The sequence below is a fragment of the Erinaceus europaeus genome, chromosome 13, assembly GCF_950295315.1.
Source record: "Erinaceus europaeus chromosome 13, mEriEur2.1, whole genome shotgun sequence".
Classification (NCBI taxonomy): domain Eukaryota; kingdom Metazoa; phylum Chordata; class Mammalia; order Eulipotyphla; family Erinaceidae; genus Erinaceus; species Erinaceus europaeus.
This window is the reverse complement of record NC_080174.1, coordinates 85,874,274-85,893,722: the sequence shown is the minus strand read 5'-3', so window position 1 is coordinate 85,893,722 and position 19,449 is coordinate 85,874,274. Positions and strand designations below refer to the sequence as shown.

The 19,449-nt window shown below is 39.9% G+C and overlaps 1 protein-coding gene across 6 annotated transcripts in view; it reads right to left on the bottom strand.

Annotated features, from left to right (window-relative positions):
* The window catches only part of PDE4B (phosphodiesterase 4B), a 651,743-nt gene that overhangs the window by 43,370 nt on the left and 588,924 nt on the right, over positions 1 to 19,449 (bottom strand). For 5 of the 6 annotated variants that reach the window (XM_060206363.1, XM_007528234.3, XM_060206364.1 and 2 more), the window contains one exon: positions 110 to 222. In XM_060206363.1, coding sequence (XP_060062346.1) covers positions 110 to 222 — 113 coding nt within the window. Of the gene's footprint in view, positions 1 to 109; positions 223 to 487; positions 893 to 19,449 lie in introns of those variants that run through there. The other variant, XM_060206366.1, reaches the window with a different exon arrangement.

The window sequence follows — 19,449 nt, the reverse complement described above, 5'->3', positions numbered from 1 at the left end:
GCAGAGGTCAACCCCAACCTTGGTCCCCTCCCCAAGTTCTCAGCACTACAGAACTACAGATACACATTAGTGAGTAAAAGGGTCTTTTTTTTTTTTTTTTTTTTTTTACCTTGTTAGAAGCCATCTCGCTGACGGAGCGGTAAGTCTGTATGGTCTCCAGCTGGTCTAAGCACCAGTCCAATTCCTCCAGTGTTTCCATTGCTAATTTTTGATAAGATTCTTCTGCAAACAAGCACACAGACATGTAGTTAGGCTGGAGCTGCTGCAGGCTGTCCATAGCAGAGTCACCACTGCTGCTGCTGCTGCTGCTGGTCCCGACGTTACTGAAGGTGGCCCCGTGCTCCTTCATTATTTGCACGCTGACTCCTTCCTTCCAGTCTCTCCACCAGGAGAACAAATCACCGTGGTGCTCTGCCTGGGATGACTAGTGCCAAGTTTTCACGCCCCCCTCCGCTCCCCTCGCTTGGGTGAGGTGTCTGTGATCTACCAAGAAACTTCCTCTGAGGAAGGAGGCGGGAACCCGGCTCTTAGAGGCTCATCTGCATACATGTGTCCTAACTAAAGGCAGAAGCAGTGTTTTCTCAGGCTCTCTCTCTCTCTCTCTGCCTTAGTCATCCCGGGGCTCTTTAGGCTGTGTGATGTCATTTCTGAGTGTTTGCTGTCTAGAGGAGAAATGAGGCAAACATCTTCTCCCTTTTTCTTTTAAATGAAATACAGTCAAGGGTTTGGGGTGTGTGATGGAGGGAACTGACAAGTCAGCTCATTGAAAGACTAGGCTGTCATCCATTCCGGGGGAAAATGTGTAAATGTTGGAAGAACTTTTAACTCAGCTAGCACTGACTGGCACAAGCCAGAGGTACAATCTCTTCTCCCCTCCCCTGAACTATTATTCCCTGAAGTCGAGGCAAAACGAGGTCTTTTGCGATATGATTTCGGTCTAAGAGAAGAAACCGTCTGGAGTTTTACATGAGCACGTTTATTGGCCTGGGAGTCCAGCAGCCCTTATTATACTAAACAAAGCTAAAAGTTCTCTTCTGCAACTGCCAGGGTTACAGGGAAATTCTGAACCGGACTTTCACATGGAGCCAGACCTGAACACTGCAGATTTTCATTTTGATTAATGCAGGGGACGCTGATTTGTCCCTGTGAGAATCTAAATTTTCTGGAAAGATTCTTTGTTTGTACATACACACACACACACACACACACACACACATTTTCAAGATCATCGTTTTGCTCAATAAGAAAACTCATCTTAAGTGTTTATAACATGTTATTTCAGATACAAAAGGCTGTGAGTCTGAACTAATATGTATGGTTACTGGCTTGAGAATCCTGTGTTAGTGAATGTTGGATTAATTTTGTGTTAGGTGAGATAATGATGTTACAGTTACAAAAATCAGTTAAACTCTCCTGGATTAATTTAGTTGATATTTGAGGGGGGAAAAGCATCTGGTAACTCAACCAAATTTTCTAAACTGCAAACACACAATGGACACTAATCAAATTAAAAGCTCTGTTCAGCATTCTTTTACAAACAAAAGACTATGTAGGACTGGGGAGACAGAACTGTGTTTATGAAAAAAGATTTTCATGCCCGAGGCAGCAAAGGTCCCCTAGTTCAAACCCCAGTACCACCAGAAGCCAGAATTTAGCAGTGTTCTGGTAAGTAAAATGAACTTAATTTAAAAAAAGAAAAGACTATATACATTCCTTTGAGATTTTGAGTACTTTTTTCATTTTTACACAAAACACTAGAGAGATAATAAAGCCTCTCACTAGTATGTCAATAATTTTTGTAAATGTGTTTTTATTACTGATTTTATCATAGTTTATAAGACCATAACATTATAGGGGCAAACTTCCACAGTGTACCCACCACCACAGGTTAAGATAATAGTTTTCACACTCTTAGTGATAGTTTGATATATATATATATATATATATATATATATATATATATATATAATTTACTTAATTATATATAATTTATTTATTTTACCAGAACACTGTTCAGCTCTGGTTTATGGTGGTGCCAAGGATTGAACCTGGGACTTTGGAGCTTCAGGCATGAGAGTCTGTTTGAATAACCATTATGCTATCTACCCCTCTGCTGTGACAGCTTGACGGTTTTTTAAAAATTATTTATTTATTTATTTATTCTTTTTGTTCCCTTTTTTTATTGTTGTAGTTATTATTGACGTCATTGTTGTTGGATAGGACAGAGAGAAATGGAGAGGGGAGGGGAAGACAGAGAGGGGGAGAGAAAGAAAGACACCTGCAGACCTGCTTCACCGCCTGTGAAGTGACTCCCCTGCAGGTGGGGAACTGGGGGCTCGAACTGGGATCCTTCTGCTGGTCCTTGTGCTTAGCACCACCTGCGTTTAACCCGCTGCGCTACTGCCTGACTCCCAAGCTTGACGTTTTTTAAGAACAGGTTCATGTACTTCCGTCCTTCCTATTGTACATATGAGTAAAACCATCCAGTAGTTGTCTCCCAGAGAAGTGCAGGTCATTTGGTGACAGATAAAAATTATCACCAAAAGATTCCTTCAACACAAACAACAAATTTAGGAACCCTAAGATATATGATAAGAAGAATGAAAAAAAAAAGATGTAAGAAAGATAAAAAATTCTAGAGAAAAAAAAAAGACATTTATAAGAAAGAGGACTGTATATGTGTTATCCATAAAAACATTATATATATATATATAGTCAATAATTTATGTGTATAGCACTCATACTTGAAGCAGAAAAGGAGATAAAGAGCACAAAAATTTAAGTGACTAGACTCACTTGGCTACAGATGCATATTCCAAAAAACTTATGTTTTGTTGACTCTCCCCCCCACCTCCCACAGGCCCACATTTCAGGAGGAATAGGGTTAAAATAGATTAAAATTCAGTATCCTGTATGTCATACTTAAAAAGCCACAAAACCACTCGAGGTGACTTCGTCCATTTTCTTTCACACTCTTTATAAATGGGCAGTAAAAGCTGAGGTGTACTTAAAAAGCTCACTTCACACCAGACATTGCAAAAGTGCTTTAATGAAAATCAAAAAAAAAAAAAAAACTCACTTATTGCCAATTGTGCTTGAAATGCTTCATTATCTCCTTTGTTTTCATCTGGAAGAGTATTTCTTCCAAGTATGCTTTTCCTGAAATGTAAGAATCTTCCTAACCTTATTCCCAGCTTTTAAAATAAAAAAGAATGAGAAGGGGAGGGAAAAGGAAAAAGAAAAAAAAAACAAAGTCTAGCCATTTCCCAACTATGTAGGCTTTATTATCTTACATTAGTATCTATGATTTTTTTTTTCTTTTTTTTGTTTTGGCATCTGTGATTCTTGCTAAGAAGCTTCAGGCATTCACGAAGTTGGTGAGAAGGAACTTGCTCAGAGGCTACTGTCAGTCGAAACGCAAAATGATAGCAAGATGACTTACTACATTTCTCTTTTGCAAAGAAGAAAAAAAGGGATCTGATTTCCACTTTCGTGGAGTGAATGCAATTATTACAGTAGTAGAACAGTGAGAAAAGGATTCTTCAGAGAGCTACCAATTAAATGCTAATGGCCACAGCTCATTCACTCTTGATCTGGGGTCAATACTTTTTTTCTTTTTTTTTTTTTGTCCCCCTCCAGGGTTATTGCTGGGCTCGGTGCCTGGACCATGAATCCACCGCTCCTGGATTCCATTTTTTCCCCCTTTTTGTTGCCTTTGTTGTTGTAGCCTCGTTGTGGTTATTATTATTATTGCCATTGTTGATGTTGTTTGTTGTTGGATAGGACAGAGAGAAATGGAGAGAGGAGGGGAAGACAGAGAGGGAGAGAGAAAGGCAGACACCTGCAGACCTGCTTCACCGCCTGTGAAGCGACTCGGTGGGGAGCCGGGGGCTCGAACCGGGATCCTTACGCCGGTCCCTGCGCTTTGCGCCACATGCGCTTAACCCACTGCGCCACCGCCCGACCCCCGGGTCAATATTTTCTTTGTGTGCTGTTTTAGGGCCTTCCTAGACAATTAAACAGGAGGCTCAGGTGCTCCTTATTGGCACCATCTGAAGAAAGAAACAGTGCCATCCGAGACTAGCCTCCGTGCTTTAACTTGGTAGCTCTAGTGGTAGTTTTTTTTTTTTTTTTTTCTGAGGTTAATACGTATATGACATTTCGGAAATATTCAGAGAATGGAAACCAAAGTTTCTGCCTATACAGTGGATACCGGGAGGCGGAAACATGTTTGTAGTGTTGGGAAGAGCACAATTTTTGAAGCAAGGGTTTGGGAACTTAGACCTTTTCTTCCATCACTCACAGTGTGATGTTGGACTTGATATCATACATCATAAAGTAAAAGTAAAATTGTTTATCTCAGGGTGGGGAGGTGTGGTAAAGTGACAGCCTTGCATTCATAAAAGTCTAGGTTTAAGCCTGGCACCGAATGAAAACTCCATGGATGGCATCGTGGTGTTTAGTTCTCTGCCTTGCCCCCACCCCCCTTCCTAAATATAAAATTAACCCAGGGAGCTATGAGTGAGAGATCTTGGATTTAATCTCTGGATCTACATAAAAAAGAATATTTATCACATGAAGTTACAAAGGTATTTATTATATGAGATACAGTATGTGGTGTGGCAGCCAGTTCTTAGTATATGAACAATAAATAGGACTATAATTATTAATGGACCAGAAAAATAACCCAAAACACAAGCATTTGGGAGTTGAGAGGACTAGGAAGAGATATAGAACTGAATAGTAAGGGGGTCGGGTGGTAGAGTCAAGCACACATGGCGTGAAGCGCAAGGACCGGAGTAAGGATCCTGGTTTGAGCCCTTGGCTCCCCCACCTTCAGAGGAGTCGCTTCACAGGCGGTGAAGCAGGTCTGCAGGTGTCTGTTTTTCTCTCCCCCTCTCTGTCTTCCCCTCCTCTGTTGGTTTCTCTCTGTCCTATCCAACAACGACAACAAGGACAACAAAAAGGGGAATAAGTAAATAAATACTTCAAGAAAACGATATCAACAACAACAATAATGACCACAACAAGGCTACAACAACAAGGGCAACAAAGGGGGGGGGGTGTTCCAGGAGCAGTGCATTCATGAGTAACTTTTAGACTTTCATATCAAATGAAAGAGCAGGTCAAAAAGTAGGGGAAATGGGCTTTGGTGACAGGAGAGATGGACTACTGGGCAGTCAATGTGCCCAGCTGTTGACATGGCCCAGATTCTAGTCCTGGTACTACAAGGGGAAATGATGCTGTTCTCTCTCTCTGTCTCTCTCTCTCTCACCCTCTCTCTGCCCCTCTCTCTGCCCCTCTCTGTGTTTCTCTCTCTCTCTCTCTCTGCCCCTCTCTGTGTTTCTCTCTCTCTCTCTCTCTCTCTCTCTCTCTTTCCATACTTATTTCTGAAGAAGTCATCCTAGACTGATGAAATAGTCTATGTGTGAGGCTGTGGCCACAACACCACCACCAAATAAACAGGACTGTTACAGGAGTTAAGTATGAAATTTTGCCCTTCATTCTGGAATCTCTACTGTCCATTGTGACACTTAAAATCATTTTATTTTACAGCACTCCATTGTAGATAAAGGATTTAGTGGTAAATGTAATTAATAACATGATACTGAAACATACAGTGTCTAACATGTAATGCTGAAACCATATGTTCCTGAAACACAAAATGCACTAAGCCAGAGTCATTTAATTAGAAATTAAAGAGGAACAATTTTGGTGGAGAAGAGAGCACAGTGGTTATGCATGATTGTTTGGCAAAAAAAGGAAAGAAACTGAGTTACAGAACAAGTTACAAAGACAAAGTAGAGTTTCCATGCCCCTCTCCCTGACATCGGGCAGCATGATGGCACATCTGTCACAAGTAACAAATGAATTGCATGGTGTGAATATCTATACTTCAATCTCACATTCACTCAGTCATGGAATATTGTGAGGGAAACACCTCAGAGGACACCAGAGGTGCTGCATTGAATTAGGATGCATGCAGTGCTGTCATGAGCTGCTCTGGGACAATGAACCTGCCCACTGTCAGTCTGATATGCTGTGACCCAGATAGAGATGGGAACCTGCTTTCACCACAGGACCTATACCCCAACCCAAAGAAGAGACAACCCACAAGAATGCTACAGCCTGTACACCAGGATATGCTAGATACCTGCATCAGAGTAAAGAAGAGGCCACCAACATAAAGTCTCTGCCTTTTTAACCCAGGGTGGGGGGGGTGGAGCCTAGTATTGCCCAACTCTGGCCCTGGTCCTTTGTGTGCCTGTCCCTAATCCACCAGAGGGTGGATGGCAGCAGTGGTCATGGGGTGGCAACAGAAAGAATGTGACTAGGTAAGACTCAGGGTGTAAGGATTACAGAAGCAACAGGCTGAGAACCTGACCAGTAGAGGTAGACAGGTGGCAGGAAAAGAGCATATAAAGCAAAGCTCCAAGTCACCTGAATATATTTCCTTATCCTATTTCACTTCACTTCAAAACAGAAGATCAAAGACAATGCTTACGTGCCCTTCCAGATGTGGGTCTCTGAACCCACAAAGCTGTTTCTTTGTCCCGTTTTATAAACTAGCTTTGAGAAGGAGCAATGCTTAACACTACAGAATCAAGAAGCAAGGCTTAAAGGAGTAAGGATAAGTAAGGTATTAACCTATGGTTATGAGGGTCAAGTGCATTTGTCAAAAATTTCCAGAGGGAAGACCAGGGGAGGGGGTGCGGGTGAAACGTTTTTCTCTTCTTCCTTTCTTTCCCTTTTTGACATGAACAAGAACATTAAAGGAAGATGTACTTCCTTCTGCCAATCTTACAGCTATTGCACATGATCCTGAGAAATAGGAGAACGGATGAATAGTTCCAGTTAATATTAATGTGGTTACTAATAAGTGGCATTCACATAGCTCATTTCTCAAAGAAGCTCATGCCCCTCTCATTAATTCTTGCATCATTTCCGTGTGATAGATACTAAAAAAGTATGATTGAAGTGGTATCTCAATGTTGTCTTTATTTGCATTTCACTGACAGTCAAATGACTTGAAGCATTTAATCATATGTCCATTGGCCTTTGAATCTCTTCTTTGGTAAATATTCTGTTCATATCCTCTCTCCATTTTTGGATTGGGTCAATTGTTATTTTGTTGCTGAGCTTAGTGAACTCTTTATGTATTTTAGTTTTTAGCATTTTGTCTGATGTATAGCATGTAAAGAACTTCTCCCATTCTGTAAGGAGTCTCTTTTTGGGGGGCAGTGGTTTCTTTTGCTGTGCAGTAGCCTTTCAAATTAATGTAGTCCCATTGGTTTATTTTTGTTTTAGTCTGCTTTGAAGTTGGATTTGTTTGGAGGTTCTAGCAGGGGAGCGCAGCTACTCCTATACCCTTGACCGAAGACCAGTCCGTCTCTATTTGGGGAAGGCCGTCCTCTTCGACCAAGCACACAGCTTCGGGAGGGACGCACATGGAGCAGTAAGGGAGGAAGAGGACACCCGCCTCGCCAGCCAGATCAGCCGAATCAACCCTGACAATCAATGGGGTGACAGATGTCGCAGCAAGATCGCCCTCACATCCTGAAGTTGGATTTGTATCATTAAAGATGCCTATAAAATTTAGATGGAAAAGAGTGCTGACAATATTTTTCTCTAAGTATTTGATAGTATCTGGTCTAACATCTAAGTCCTTGATCCATTTGGAATTTACTTTTGTGTTTGGTGAAATATAGTGTTTAGTTTCATTCTTCTGCATGTTTCAACCCAGTTTTCCCAACACCATTTGTTGAAGAGACTTTTTCTTCACTTAATATTTTGGGCCCCCTTGTCAAGAATTAGATATTCATGGGTATGAGGGCTTATTTCTGGGCTCTCAATTCTATTCCACTGGCCACTATATCTATTTTTGTTTGAGTAACTGACAATTTTGATTACAATAGCCCTATAACATAGTTTGAGACCTAGGAGTGAGATGCCTCCAGTTATATTCTATTTTTCTCAAGATTGCTTTGAAAAGTCTAGATAATTTCTGGTGCCAGATAAATTTTTGTGGCTTTTGTTCTATTCTCTTAAAATGGATTCATAGGAGGTTGAAGGGGGTATTCCTGTGTTTTTAATGATATGGAAGAGCTTCAAAAGTATTAATACAAATACTTCTCTTCCTAGAAGGTCTTTTAGAATTTATTTGTAAAATCATCTGGTCCTTGACTTTTATTGTTTTGAAGGTTATTGATAACTGTTTCAATTTCATTGGCTGTGATTGGCCTGCTTATGTTTTTAGCTCTTCTTGGTTCTATTTTGGAGGGTTATGTTTCTAGGAACTCTTCCATTTATTCCATATCCTTTAGTTTGGTGTCATATAGTTGTTCATAGAAGCCTCACATGATGAGTTGGATTTCTGTGGTGTCTGTTGTAATATCTCCTCTTTCATTCACAATCCTACTTATTTGAGTATTCTCTTTTTATTTTTTAGTCATTCTGGCTAAGGTTTTACTAATTTTGTTTACCCTTTCAAAGAACAAACACTTAACATTATTGATCTTCTGTATGGTTCTCTTATTTTATGTTATTTATTTCTACTATAATTTTAGTTATTTTGGTCCTTTTGGTTACTTAAGGCTTCTTTTCTTCTTTTTAAAACTTTATTTATTTACTATTGGATAGAGGCAGAGAAAATTGAGAGGGGAGATTGAGAGGGAAAGAAAGAGAAAGACACTTGCAGTCCTGCTTCACCACTAATGAAGCTATCCCTCTGCAAGTGAGGAGCAGGGGCTTGAGCCTGGGACCTTGTGCACCGCAATGTGTGCACTTAGCCAGGCGTGCCACCACCTGGCCCTGTCTTCTTTTCTCTTCTTTCTCTAAGTCTTTAAGGTGTTAGTCACATTCTTTTGTTTCATATTTTTCTTGTTTCTTTGTGTGTGGCTGTATGGCTATGAATTTCTCTCTTAGTACTGCCTGAAATGTATTCCAAATGTTTTGGTAGCTCTTATCTTCACTGTCATTTGATTCTAGGAACATTTAAATTTCTTCTTTAATTTCTTATTTGACCCAGTGGTTGTTAAATAGTGTACTGTTGAATTTCCATATGTTGGTACTTTTGCTAATTTTCAGTTTGTTGTTAAGTATTAGTTTAATTCCATTGTAGTCTGAGAAGATGCTTGGGATAATTTCAATGCTCTTGCATTTGTGGACACTGTCTTTGTGGCATAGCATATGGTGTATTCTTAAGAATATCCCATATGGATTCAAATATAATGTGTATTCTAGGTTTTTGTGGTGAAGGACTTTTGAAGTGAAGTTAGCTCTCTCTGTAGTTGTCTGAATTATTTAGATGGCCCCTCATTGGCTGCATAAATGTTGTCTTCTCGATTGAATGATCCTCTGAGCATTATGCAATGTCCATTCCTATCTTTTATTATTTATTTATTGTAATATCTATTGTGCAGATATGAGAATAGCTGTTTCTACTTTTTTTTTTTTGGTCCGTTAACTTTGTATGATAGCTGTCCATCCTTTCACTTTTGTCTTGCTGAGTTAAGTGGGATTCCTGCAGACAAAATATGGCTGTGTTATGCTTTTTATCCGTCTTCCTATTCTGTGTTTTTAATGGGGAAATTAAGGCCATTAATACTTATTGATATTTTGAATTTAAGATATTTCAGTGCCCCTATTCTAAACTTTTCTGAGTATTCTGACTTATGGTATGTTCTTGGTGTTATTATTTGTAAGAGATCTTCTAAAAGTTCTTGCAGGGTAGGCTTGGTGATAGTTGATTCTTTCAACTGTTGCTTGTCTGAAAATGTTTCTAGCCTTCCATCTAGTCTAAATGATAGTCTAGCAGGATACAATATTCTTGCCTGAAAGCCCTTCTCATTGAGCACTTGATATATATCTTGTCATTCTCTTCTGGCTTTTATAGTTTACATGGAGAAATCTAATGATAATTTTATGTTTTTTTCCACTGTATGTGACTATTTTTTTTTTCTCTTGCAGCCTTCAGGATATTTTCTTTATACTTACAATTTTCCATTTTAATGATAATATGTCTTGATGTTTTTAGGCCTGGGGTGATTCTATTGGAGACTCTTGAGACTTCTTGAATATTTACGTCTTTTCTGTTGTTTAGAGTGAAGAAATTTTTCTTCTATTACCTACTTTAGTATGTTTTCTTCAAATCCTTCCACTCTTTCTTCCTCTGGCTGCTGGGCTGGGCTGGGCTAGCTTCAAGGGCAGTAGAGAGATGACCAGGGACTCATGGCTGAGCTGGGAACCCAGTTCAATCTTTATTGAAGAGTGGGGATGCAGTAAAACAATCTAATCTCTTCTAATCTCTCTTCATTAGAAAGCCCTGTCTTTTATGTCTCCAGAGGCGGAAGTGTCAGGAAGAGGAAGTACATAGGATAGGGGGTGGGGAGAAGGAAAATAGTGCGTGAACCAGTGGGGATTAAACCAATGAAAACAATGATTATCTAAATAGACTACAACGTCAAGCAATGCAAGAGAAGTGGTCTTAGAAGCAGGATTTAGAAGCATACCAACATCTGGCAAACCAATAATGCATATATTACTTCCTTTGAGATCATCCCATATGTCTTTGTTGTTGGTTTCAGTGTCTCTTAATATCTATTTTAGTTTTACTACTTCTTTTTTAGTTTTCTCTAATTTATCTTTGGACTTGCTAATTCTGTTTTCTGTCTCAGTTATCTTGTTCTCCCTTCTCTCAACTCCATTCCTTAGTTCAGCCATTTTGTTACCATGTTTAATGACAGTATTAACTTGTTCACTCTGGCTCTTAACTCAGCTATTTCAGCTTTTAGTGCTCTAATTGCCTACCTTGATTTTGTGTTTTCTTCCAGAGTCCCATTTGTTGTTTTCCCATTTATGATAATGTTCCCCTCAAAAGCTTTCCTCATTCCTGTGATTCTCACACAATTGATGTTGAGATGTTTTCCTCATTCTTATTTTCTTCTGGCTTGTTGGAATTTTTAAAAATATCTTCTATCCTGGTTCATTGCTGTAGCGGTTCTTTTTTGGTTTGACTATCACATTTGATGTCTTTTGAAATTTGTTTCCTGGGTGTTGCTATTCAGGTATGGTATGGTGTGAGGTGGCCTCTGGCCTGTTGGTTCCTGGTCCCCTGAAGTCAGTTACTTTGTGCTGTGCTTCAGGAGTTTCTGGAGCTTTTATTCAGTAGTGATACCACTGCCTTGGAAGATGAGTTGTAGGATCTCTTCTGTTTAAATTGAAGAGAGAAATAAATAGCAGGAAGAGGTAGGGAAAAATAGCAAAGCAAAAAATACAAGAAACTTCAAACAAAAAAATACAAGAAGCCCCAAAAACCCAGAAAAAAAAAAACAAAACAAAGAATATAACAAACAAAATAAACAACTCCCTAAAGCAAACAAACAAAAAAGCAACAACATAAAAAAGAAAGCAAAAAAGAAGGAGGAGGAGAGAAAAGAGGAGGAGCAAACAAAAGCAAAAATCATCCAACTACTGCAAATTAAGGAACTGTAAAGAACTATTTACAGAGAACCAGAGAAGGAATTAACGAACTAATAAAACAAACTAATGTATATGCTCATGATTGGAGAGACTGTTTGTCTGTTGAGGTTTCCTAGCTCCCAAAGAGCCCATTTTTGCAGTTCTCTTCTGTAGTGGGGAGTGACAGGTGACTGAAGGAGTGGCTGCCTGATTGTTTCAGTGGGCAGACAGATCATACTGCAGGCTTGCTCAGGGCCATGAGCAGGCATACCTTGTGTGTTCTGACAAAAGATGCACTCTGTTTGAAGTTCAGTCTTGTAATCTGTCCAGAAGGGTTTTCTTCTCCATAGTAGGTTCTATCACAGGCTACCCCTGCTTCCCAAAAAAGCCACCTCTGAGCTGGGGGATGGGATTGGGTGTGCAGGGGGAGACTTACAGGTCAGCTTGCCTTTGTCCTTTCCAGCAACCTTTTTCCAGTTCATAAATAGGCTATAATTTTCCACTCTGGTTTCTCTTTGTCCCCTTTTCTATAGTTTCTCTCCCACTGGCCTGGAAATCCCACTTCCATTCAAGGATGCTGGGATCTGAAGAGATTTCTTGAGGAGAGTCAACCCAGTTATTTTCATCTATGATTTAAAATTTTTTATTAGTGATTTAATTTTGATTTATAAAATTATGAGATGACAGGGGTATAATTCCACACTTTTCCCACCATCAGAGTTCTGTGTCCCCACTGAAACTGAAAACTGAGGTATTTTCCCCAAGGTCACAGATATGGGCTGACTATTATTTCTATGAATATATATATACATATATATATATATATATATATATATATATATATATATATATCCCATTTTTTCCCTGTGGTCTTGCCTTTTCTTCTTTCCTAAGTCGCAACTACACCTGTTACTACTTTTGAATGTCCTTATTTTTTTCTTCTCTCACCAGGTCCTGATGGAATTGCAGGTTAGAACCCTCTGATCCTCCTCCCCCAACATTTCTCCCCTTCTGGGAGTATGGACCCAAGTTCTTTATGGGTTGCAGAAGGTGGGGGTTCTGGCCTCTGCAAATTCTCTGGTTTCTGTCATTACATCTCTGCTGAACATGGATGTTGACAGGTCAGTCCATATCCCTAGCCTGTTTCTATCTTTCCCTAGTGGAGTAGGGCTCTGGAGAGGTGAGGTTTCAGGACATAATAGTTAATTGAGCTTACAGTACAAGTCAAAACATCGGGGGGTAACTTATTATTTATTCATTTGTGATTAATATTGGTTTACAAGACTGCAACATTACAGAATATCATTTAACACTGCACCCACCATCAGTGTTCTGTGTTCCTCCCCCCACTGCCCATTTAGAAATCAAAACAGATGATATTGTGCCCTTTGGGATAAAATGGATGGAACTGGAGGTGATTATGCTTAGTGAAATAAGTAAAGAGATGAAAGGGGACTCCTGGGTAGTGTCACTCATATGTAGACCCTAAAGAACTGAAACACATGAGCTTGTAAGAAAAAACTCAAACCAAGTCAAAACAAAGTAGAAATCAAAACCTTAAGCAAATAGCCTTCAAGATTTTATGAGAACTATGGTGGTCAGGGGGCTAAATTATTAAGACAAACAGTCCCCTCAAAGTCCCTGGTAAGACTGCATTTTGGCTTAAGAAATAGAAGGCTCAATTCTACAATGAAAATTTTGCACGCATTTCAAGTTTCATCTTATGACTGAGTCTTTTCTATGGTAAATTGTGTAATTGTTTCTCTAACTATTTCCATTTCTTGAGATTCTTCCCTTTTCTAGTCCACCTAACACAGTCCTTAGCACTGGTAGGCTGCACAATGTTTACTCAGAAGACTTGGCATGTTTCCAGCCTTGTATCTTGCTTCATGGAGTGACCTCAGGCAAGTTACCTAAGTTTTCTGAAACTAGATTTCTGTAAAATGAAGCTGAGATAAACACTTAGATTATTCTCAGATGGAGGAAAAATAGGAGAGTGCATACAAGGTCAAATGATAAATCTTTCTGTATCACATTTACTTTATAAATAATCACAATTATTCAGGAATTTTAACAACTAGAGGGAAGTCAAAATGTGAAATGATCAAAAGTGTCACACTATAACTAAGCAGATCACTATTGCACATGTTCTTGTGTTTCAATGTGTACATAGGCTGTAACCAAAACAAAACCGGACTCTACAATTGAGTTTGGTGTTTACTTGGTGTTGACTTAATGATCTCTTCTGTTTCAGTTTTCAGTTTTTTTTCCCAGTTTCTACATTCAAACCCAGTGGATTTTTAATAATCCGAGTTAGTAGACCAGGTGGTCTCAGGTGCCCTAGAAGCTTACCCCATGATTTGCACAGGGAAGTATGAACTCATCACAGGCTTTCTACAGACTTTCATCATTTAACTTTGAAAACCTAAGTATCATTGCTCTTAGCACAGGTGAGAAAAAGCAATGTTCCCTGATATAATTACTCCATCTCAAGTCATACACCACTATCAAGCGGCTGTATACATCTATTTCAAATATACGTATTCTATAAACTGTATCTAAATGGAATTCTTGATTGGCCTGCAAAACATTTTGCATATTTCATGTATGCACCTTGATGTGTCTGAAGATAAGTATGCATCTGTGAAAATGTCACCATAAACGATGTCAGAAGTGTCATCATCAACTCTAAATCTCTTTTCTCCTTCACTGTATGTGCGTGCGTGCGTCTGTGTGTGTGTGTGTGTGGGGGGTTGGGGGGAATCTGTATATGTTATGGACATTTAGCATAAATATATACCTAATGCTTTATAGTAAGTGTCTAAGATTTATTAATTGGAAATTCTGTATCCTTTAAAAACACCTCTCCAATTTCCCTCCCCGACTCACCAATTCCTGGTAACTGTCGCTCTACTCCTGGCTCTTAGGAATCTGACTGTTTTAGATTTCTGAGCTCATGAATCATTCTAAATTTCACAGAGCTATTTCTATATCAGAAAAATAAAGCTCCACTTCTTCACACATTCTACTTAATAAAAACACATAGATGAGAAATGTAAACAACCTTTTGTTTCTCAGCCTCAGTGACCAGATGCTCTTCCCACTAGAGCAGTTAACAGCAATTTGCAAAGGTTGTGGGAGGTAAGTCAATCAATCTAGCTGCCACATGCAACAACAGGGCTAACTCTCATAAATACAGATGCAAAGGAGACCAAAAATTTAAATGCTCCTACAACTATGATTCAATTTTATAAAGCTCACCGTAGGTGAATATGATTTTGGGATATTCAACATGATAGTTACCTTGGAGGCTTGGCGATGGGAAGGTGACTTGAGGGGACCTTCTATGGACCTGACAATAACTTATCTCTTGGTCTTGCCACTGATTAGATGGGCATTCTCATTCTACTAAAATTCACTGATTTCGACGTGTGATTTGTGCACTTTGCTCTGTTTTTCTGATTTTGTGTGTAGACTTTCTACACATAGTCCCACCTGAGGGAAGCTCGGTTTCAAAATATTTTAAAAAGAAAGAAAGAAAAGGCAACATTTCTAAAAATACATTTCCAAAGTTGAACTCTGACAATCTGATTAAATCACACACAGTTTGCAAAAAGTAAAAAAAAAAAAAAAAAAAAAGACAGGCTTTGATATTGTATTGACCACACTGCTTCCTACTACTTTGTTTTTAATTACCTTTATTTACTTCTTGGAAAGAGACAGCCAGAAATCGAGAGGCAAGGGGGTAATTGAAAGGGAGAGCAACAGAGAGACACCTGCAGCCCTGCTTTACCACTTGTAAAGCTTTTCCCCTGCACACGGGGACCAGGGGTTCAAATCTGAGTCTTTACACATTGTAATATGTGTGCCACCACCCAATCCCTTCCCCACTACTTTCATAAATTCAAAATGATCTTTTTTTTTTTTTTTGCAAGGTCAGGAAATGTTAGGAACTTGCACATTCATGATACCATAATACTGCTGAATAGTCTTCTTGGTCATATTTTTTTATTTTTGGTCTCCAATATTATTGCTGAGTGCCAGCACTATGAATCTACCACTCCTAGCAGCCATGGATAGGATAGAGAGAAACTGAGAGAGGAGGGGGAGACAGGGAGAGAGAGAATGAGAGACAAGTGCAGACCTGCTTCACTGCATATAAAGCATCGCCCCACTCACCGACCTGCAGGTGTGGGGGGTGGAGGACTTGAACCTGGATCCTTGTGCTTAGGACTATGTGCACTTAACCAGGTGTGTCACCACCTGGCCCCTGTTCCAGATTCTTCTATTGTATCAGTTTTTGAGGGGAAGAGTGATGGTAAAGCACTAGAATGCCACTTTACTACGTCTTCACCACGTCTTCCTTTAATTCTGGCCACAGTATTCCCATGTGATGGTGGGGACTGAACCCAAGTCCTGCAGTGCATGGGAGGGCTTGCTCTCCAGCCGCTGATCCATTGCCTGACTCCCAATTATTCACTAGCAACATGACCCAAGACAAGGTAAGCAGCCTGACTACACCTCTCCCCTCATCTGTTAATCTGTAAAGCTACGTAAACTAGCTGTGAGAATGAAATGGATTATTTCATGCTAAGTGTTTGCTATAGCACCGGCCAAGTGCCAGGAACGTTTCTCTCTCTCCCAGTGACCTCCTGCCTGACTCTTGTCACTTTCCTAAGGCTATATTGCCACATACTTAGGATCCGAGTCAGGTGGAGTTTTGCTCTGGTCCTGGAGATGAGAGCACTTTACCAGTAGCCATGTCATCCTGACACATCCCTCACACCGCGAGGGAGCTGCCTCTTGGTAAGAGGAATGTCTGTTGACGTTCACTCCTCAAATGAAGACTTGACCTAACACATCAGTTTGCTTTCACCAAAACAGAGACTGACACCCCAGGTAAGCTCACTTTCAGATGTGGAGAATTGTACAAGGAAACCTCTCATTTCTTCATTACACAAACATGCACGGAGTGTATACTTATATGCCAACCCCTCTACTGCAGTACAGCAAGGAGTAAGATTGCAGGAGAGGATAGTCCAGTGGACTGACTGATTCCATAAGAAGCCCTTTCCTCATTCTACAAAATGACTGGTTTGTGAGGTTGGTGACTTATTTTATTTTCCTCCCTTCATCTAATCTGTGCAAATTAAAAAAAAAAAAAACTTCTTCCTTGGCAGACACAGAGCTTGGACAGGAGGCTTGGGAAGTGACGCATGTGTTGAATTTCAGCTCCCCTCACCACCTGACTGAGTACCTTTGATCAGGAACCAAGCGACCTTGTGCAAAGCCCTTATGCAATGGATTGTGGCTGTGGGCAGAAGCTCGCAGGACACTTTCCCCAGCTTGATTGGGAGTGTTCTGTGAATGCAGGCACAGACCAGGAGGGCTACAGTGAAGCCTCTGTATGTTTACCTGTAAAATGATGTATATCCTTCACACAGCAAGGAATGCACCCTAAGATATAGCTCTCATGCATGATTATCATGAAATAACTGGTAACATGGCATAACCTAAAATGTTAACTTGGAATGATAATTATTACCTTTAGACATTTTGTATGTTTTTTATATTTATGTATTTTCTCTTTTGTTCCCCTTGTTGTTTTTTATTGTTGTAGTTATTACTGAAGTTGTTGATGATGTCATTGTTGTTAGATAGGACAGAGAGAAATGGAGAGAGGAGGGGAGACAGAGAGGGAGAGAGAAAGATAGACACCTGCAGACCTGCTTCACTGCCTGTGAAGGGACTCCCCTACAGGTGGGGAGCTGGGGGCTCGAACTGGGATCTTTACGCCGGTCCTTGCACTTTGGGCCACATGCGCTTAACCGTCTGTGCTACCACCTGACTCCCATATCATTTCTTTCATTTTGATAAGATAGAAAGAAATTGAGAGGGGAGGGAGAGACAATGAGAGACACCTTTAGCACTGCTTCATGGCTTGTGAAACTTCCTCCCTGTGGGAACTTCCTCCCTGAGGCTTGAACCTAGTCCCTTGCTCATGGTAATGTGTGTGTTCTGCCAGGTGCACCACCACTGGCCTCTAAAGAGTATTTGTAAATAGAATCTCCTATGTGAAAATTTTGCTTTAATAAGTGTTACATGGAAAAGAAATTATAGATAGGATCCCTTGCTTTTGGGAGAAATAAATAAGCTAGAACAACACCCCTATGATCCTTGGAAGTAAGGTGTTCACATCAATTTTATTCTACTGACATTAAGGGCATCAATAAATCATGAGTCCTGGACTTAGCTGGCTCATTCATTCCTCTGTTCCTCCTCAAAGTGCAATGAGTATCTCTTGATATGTAAAATAGTTTAATAAAGTGGTAGTCAGCCTCTCTTTATGGTGTTGGGTTGGGGCTATCTACTTATTTATTTGGTTAGAATTTTTCCTTGTTTAGTTAGCACTATTTTAGTTTTCACTGTAACTTACTAGGTTTAAGGAGCTACTATGCCCCCACACCTACGGACATCTAATCTCTGACAAAGGTGCCCAGACTACTAAATTGGGGAAAAGAGAGTCTCTTCAACAAATGGTGTTGGAAAAATTGAGTTAAAATGTGCAGAAGGATAAAACTGAACCACTGTATTTCACCAGACACAAAAGTAAATTCCAAATGGATCAAGGACTTGGATGTTAGACCAGAAACTATTAGATATTTAGAAGAAAATATTGATGGTTGTCTTTTCCATCTATGTTTTATAGACATCTTCAATGATACAAATCCAATTAGAAAGAAGACTAAGTCAAGAATAAACCAATGGGACCACATCAAATTATAAAGCTTCTGCACAGCAAACAAAGAGACCTCCCACAGAATGGGAGAAGATCTTTACATGCCATATATCAGATAAGAATAAAGAACTCACCAAACTCAACAACAAGAAAACAAATGACCCCATCCAAAAATGGGGAGAGGACATGAACAGAATATTCACCACAGAAGAGATCCAAAAAGGCTGAGAAACATGAAAGAATGCTCCAAGACATTGATTGTCAGATAAATGCAAATAAAGACAATAATAAGATACCACTTCACTCCTGTGAGAATATCAGACATAAGAAAAGGTAGCAGCAACAAATGCTGGAGAGGCTGTGGGGAAAAAGGAACCCTCCTGCACTGCTGGTGGGAATGTCAATTGGTCCAACCTCTGTGGAGAACAGTCTGGAGAACTCTAAGAAGTCTAGAAGTGGACCTACCCTATGACCCTGCAATTCTTCTCCTGCAGGTATACCTCAAAAAATCAAACACACCCATCCAAGAAGATTTGTGTATACCTATGTTCATAGCAGCACAGTTTGTAATAGCCAAAACCTGGAAGTAATCCAGGTGTCCAACAACAGATGACTGCCTGAGTAAGCAGTGATCTATATACACAATGGAATACTATTCAGCTATTAAAAATGATGACTTCACCTTCTTCTCCCCATCCTGTATGGAGCTTGAAGGAATCATGTGAAGTGAGATCAGTCAGAAACAAAAGGATGAATATGGAATGACCTCACTCATAGACAGAAGTTGAAAAACAAAGTCAGAAGGGAAAAAAAATAAGCAGAACTTGGACAGGAATTGGTGTACTGCACCAAAGTAAAAGATTCTGGGGTGGGGTGGAGGGTTCAGGTTTTGGAACATGATGGCAAAGGAGGACCTAGTGGAAGTTGAACTGTGGAAAAGTGGGAAACCTTATGCATATACAAACTATTGTATTTTACTGTCAACTGTAAACCATTAATCCTCCAATAAAGAAACAAGCAAACAAAAAAATAAATCAAAGAAGCACCTGCATTTTTTTATGACTCTCTGTCCATGGAATGATCCTGAGCTAGAACACAACTTTTTCCAAGCTGGCAAGTTGTGTTAACCTTGAGTGAAGCATTCCCCAAACCAGTCACAGAACTGGAGAACACTGCTCTGCTTTGCAGCACAAGTCGCCCAAAGGCAGTTTGTAAGCCCCCAGAGCCGTTGTCAAAGCAGGACTTTGTTC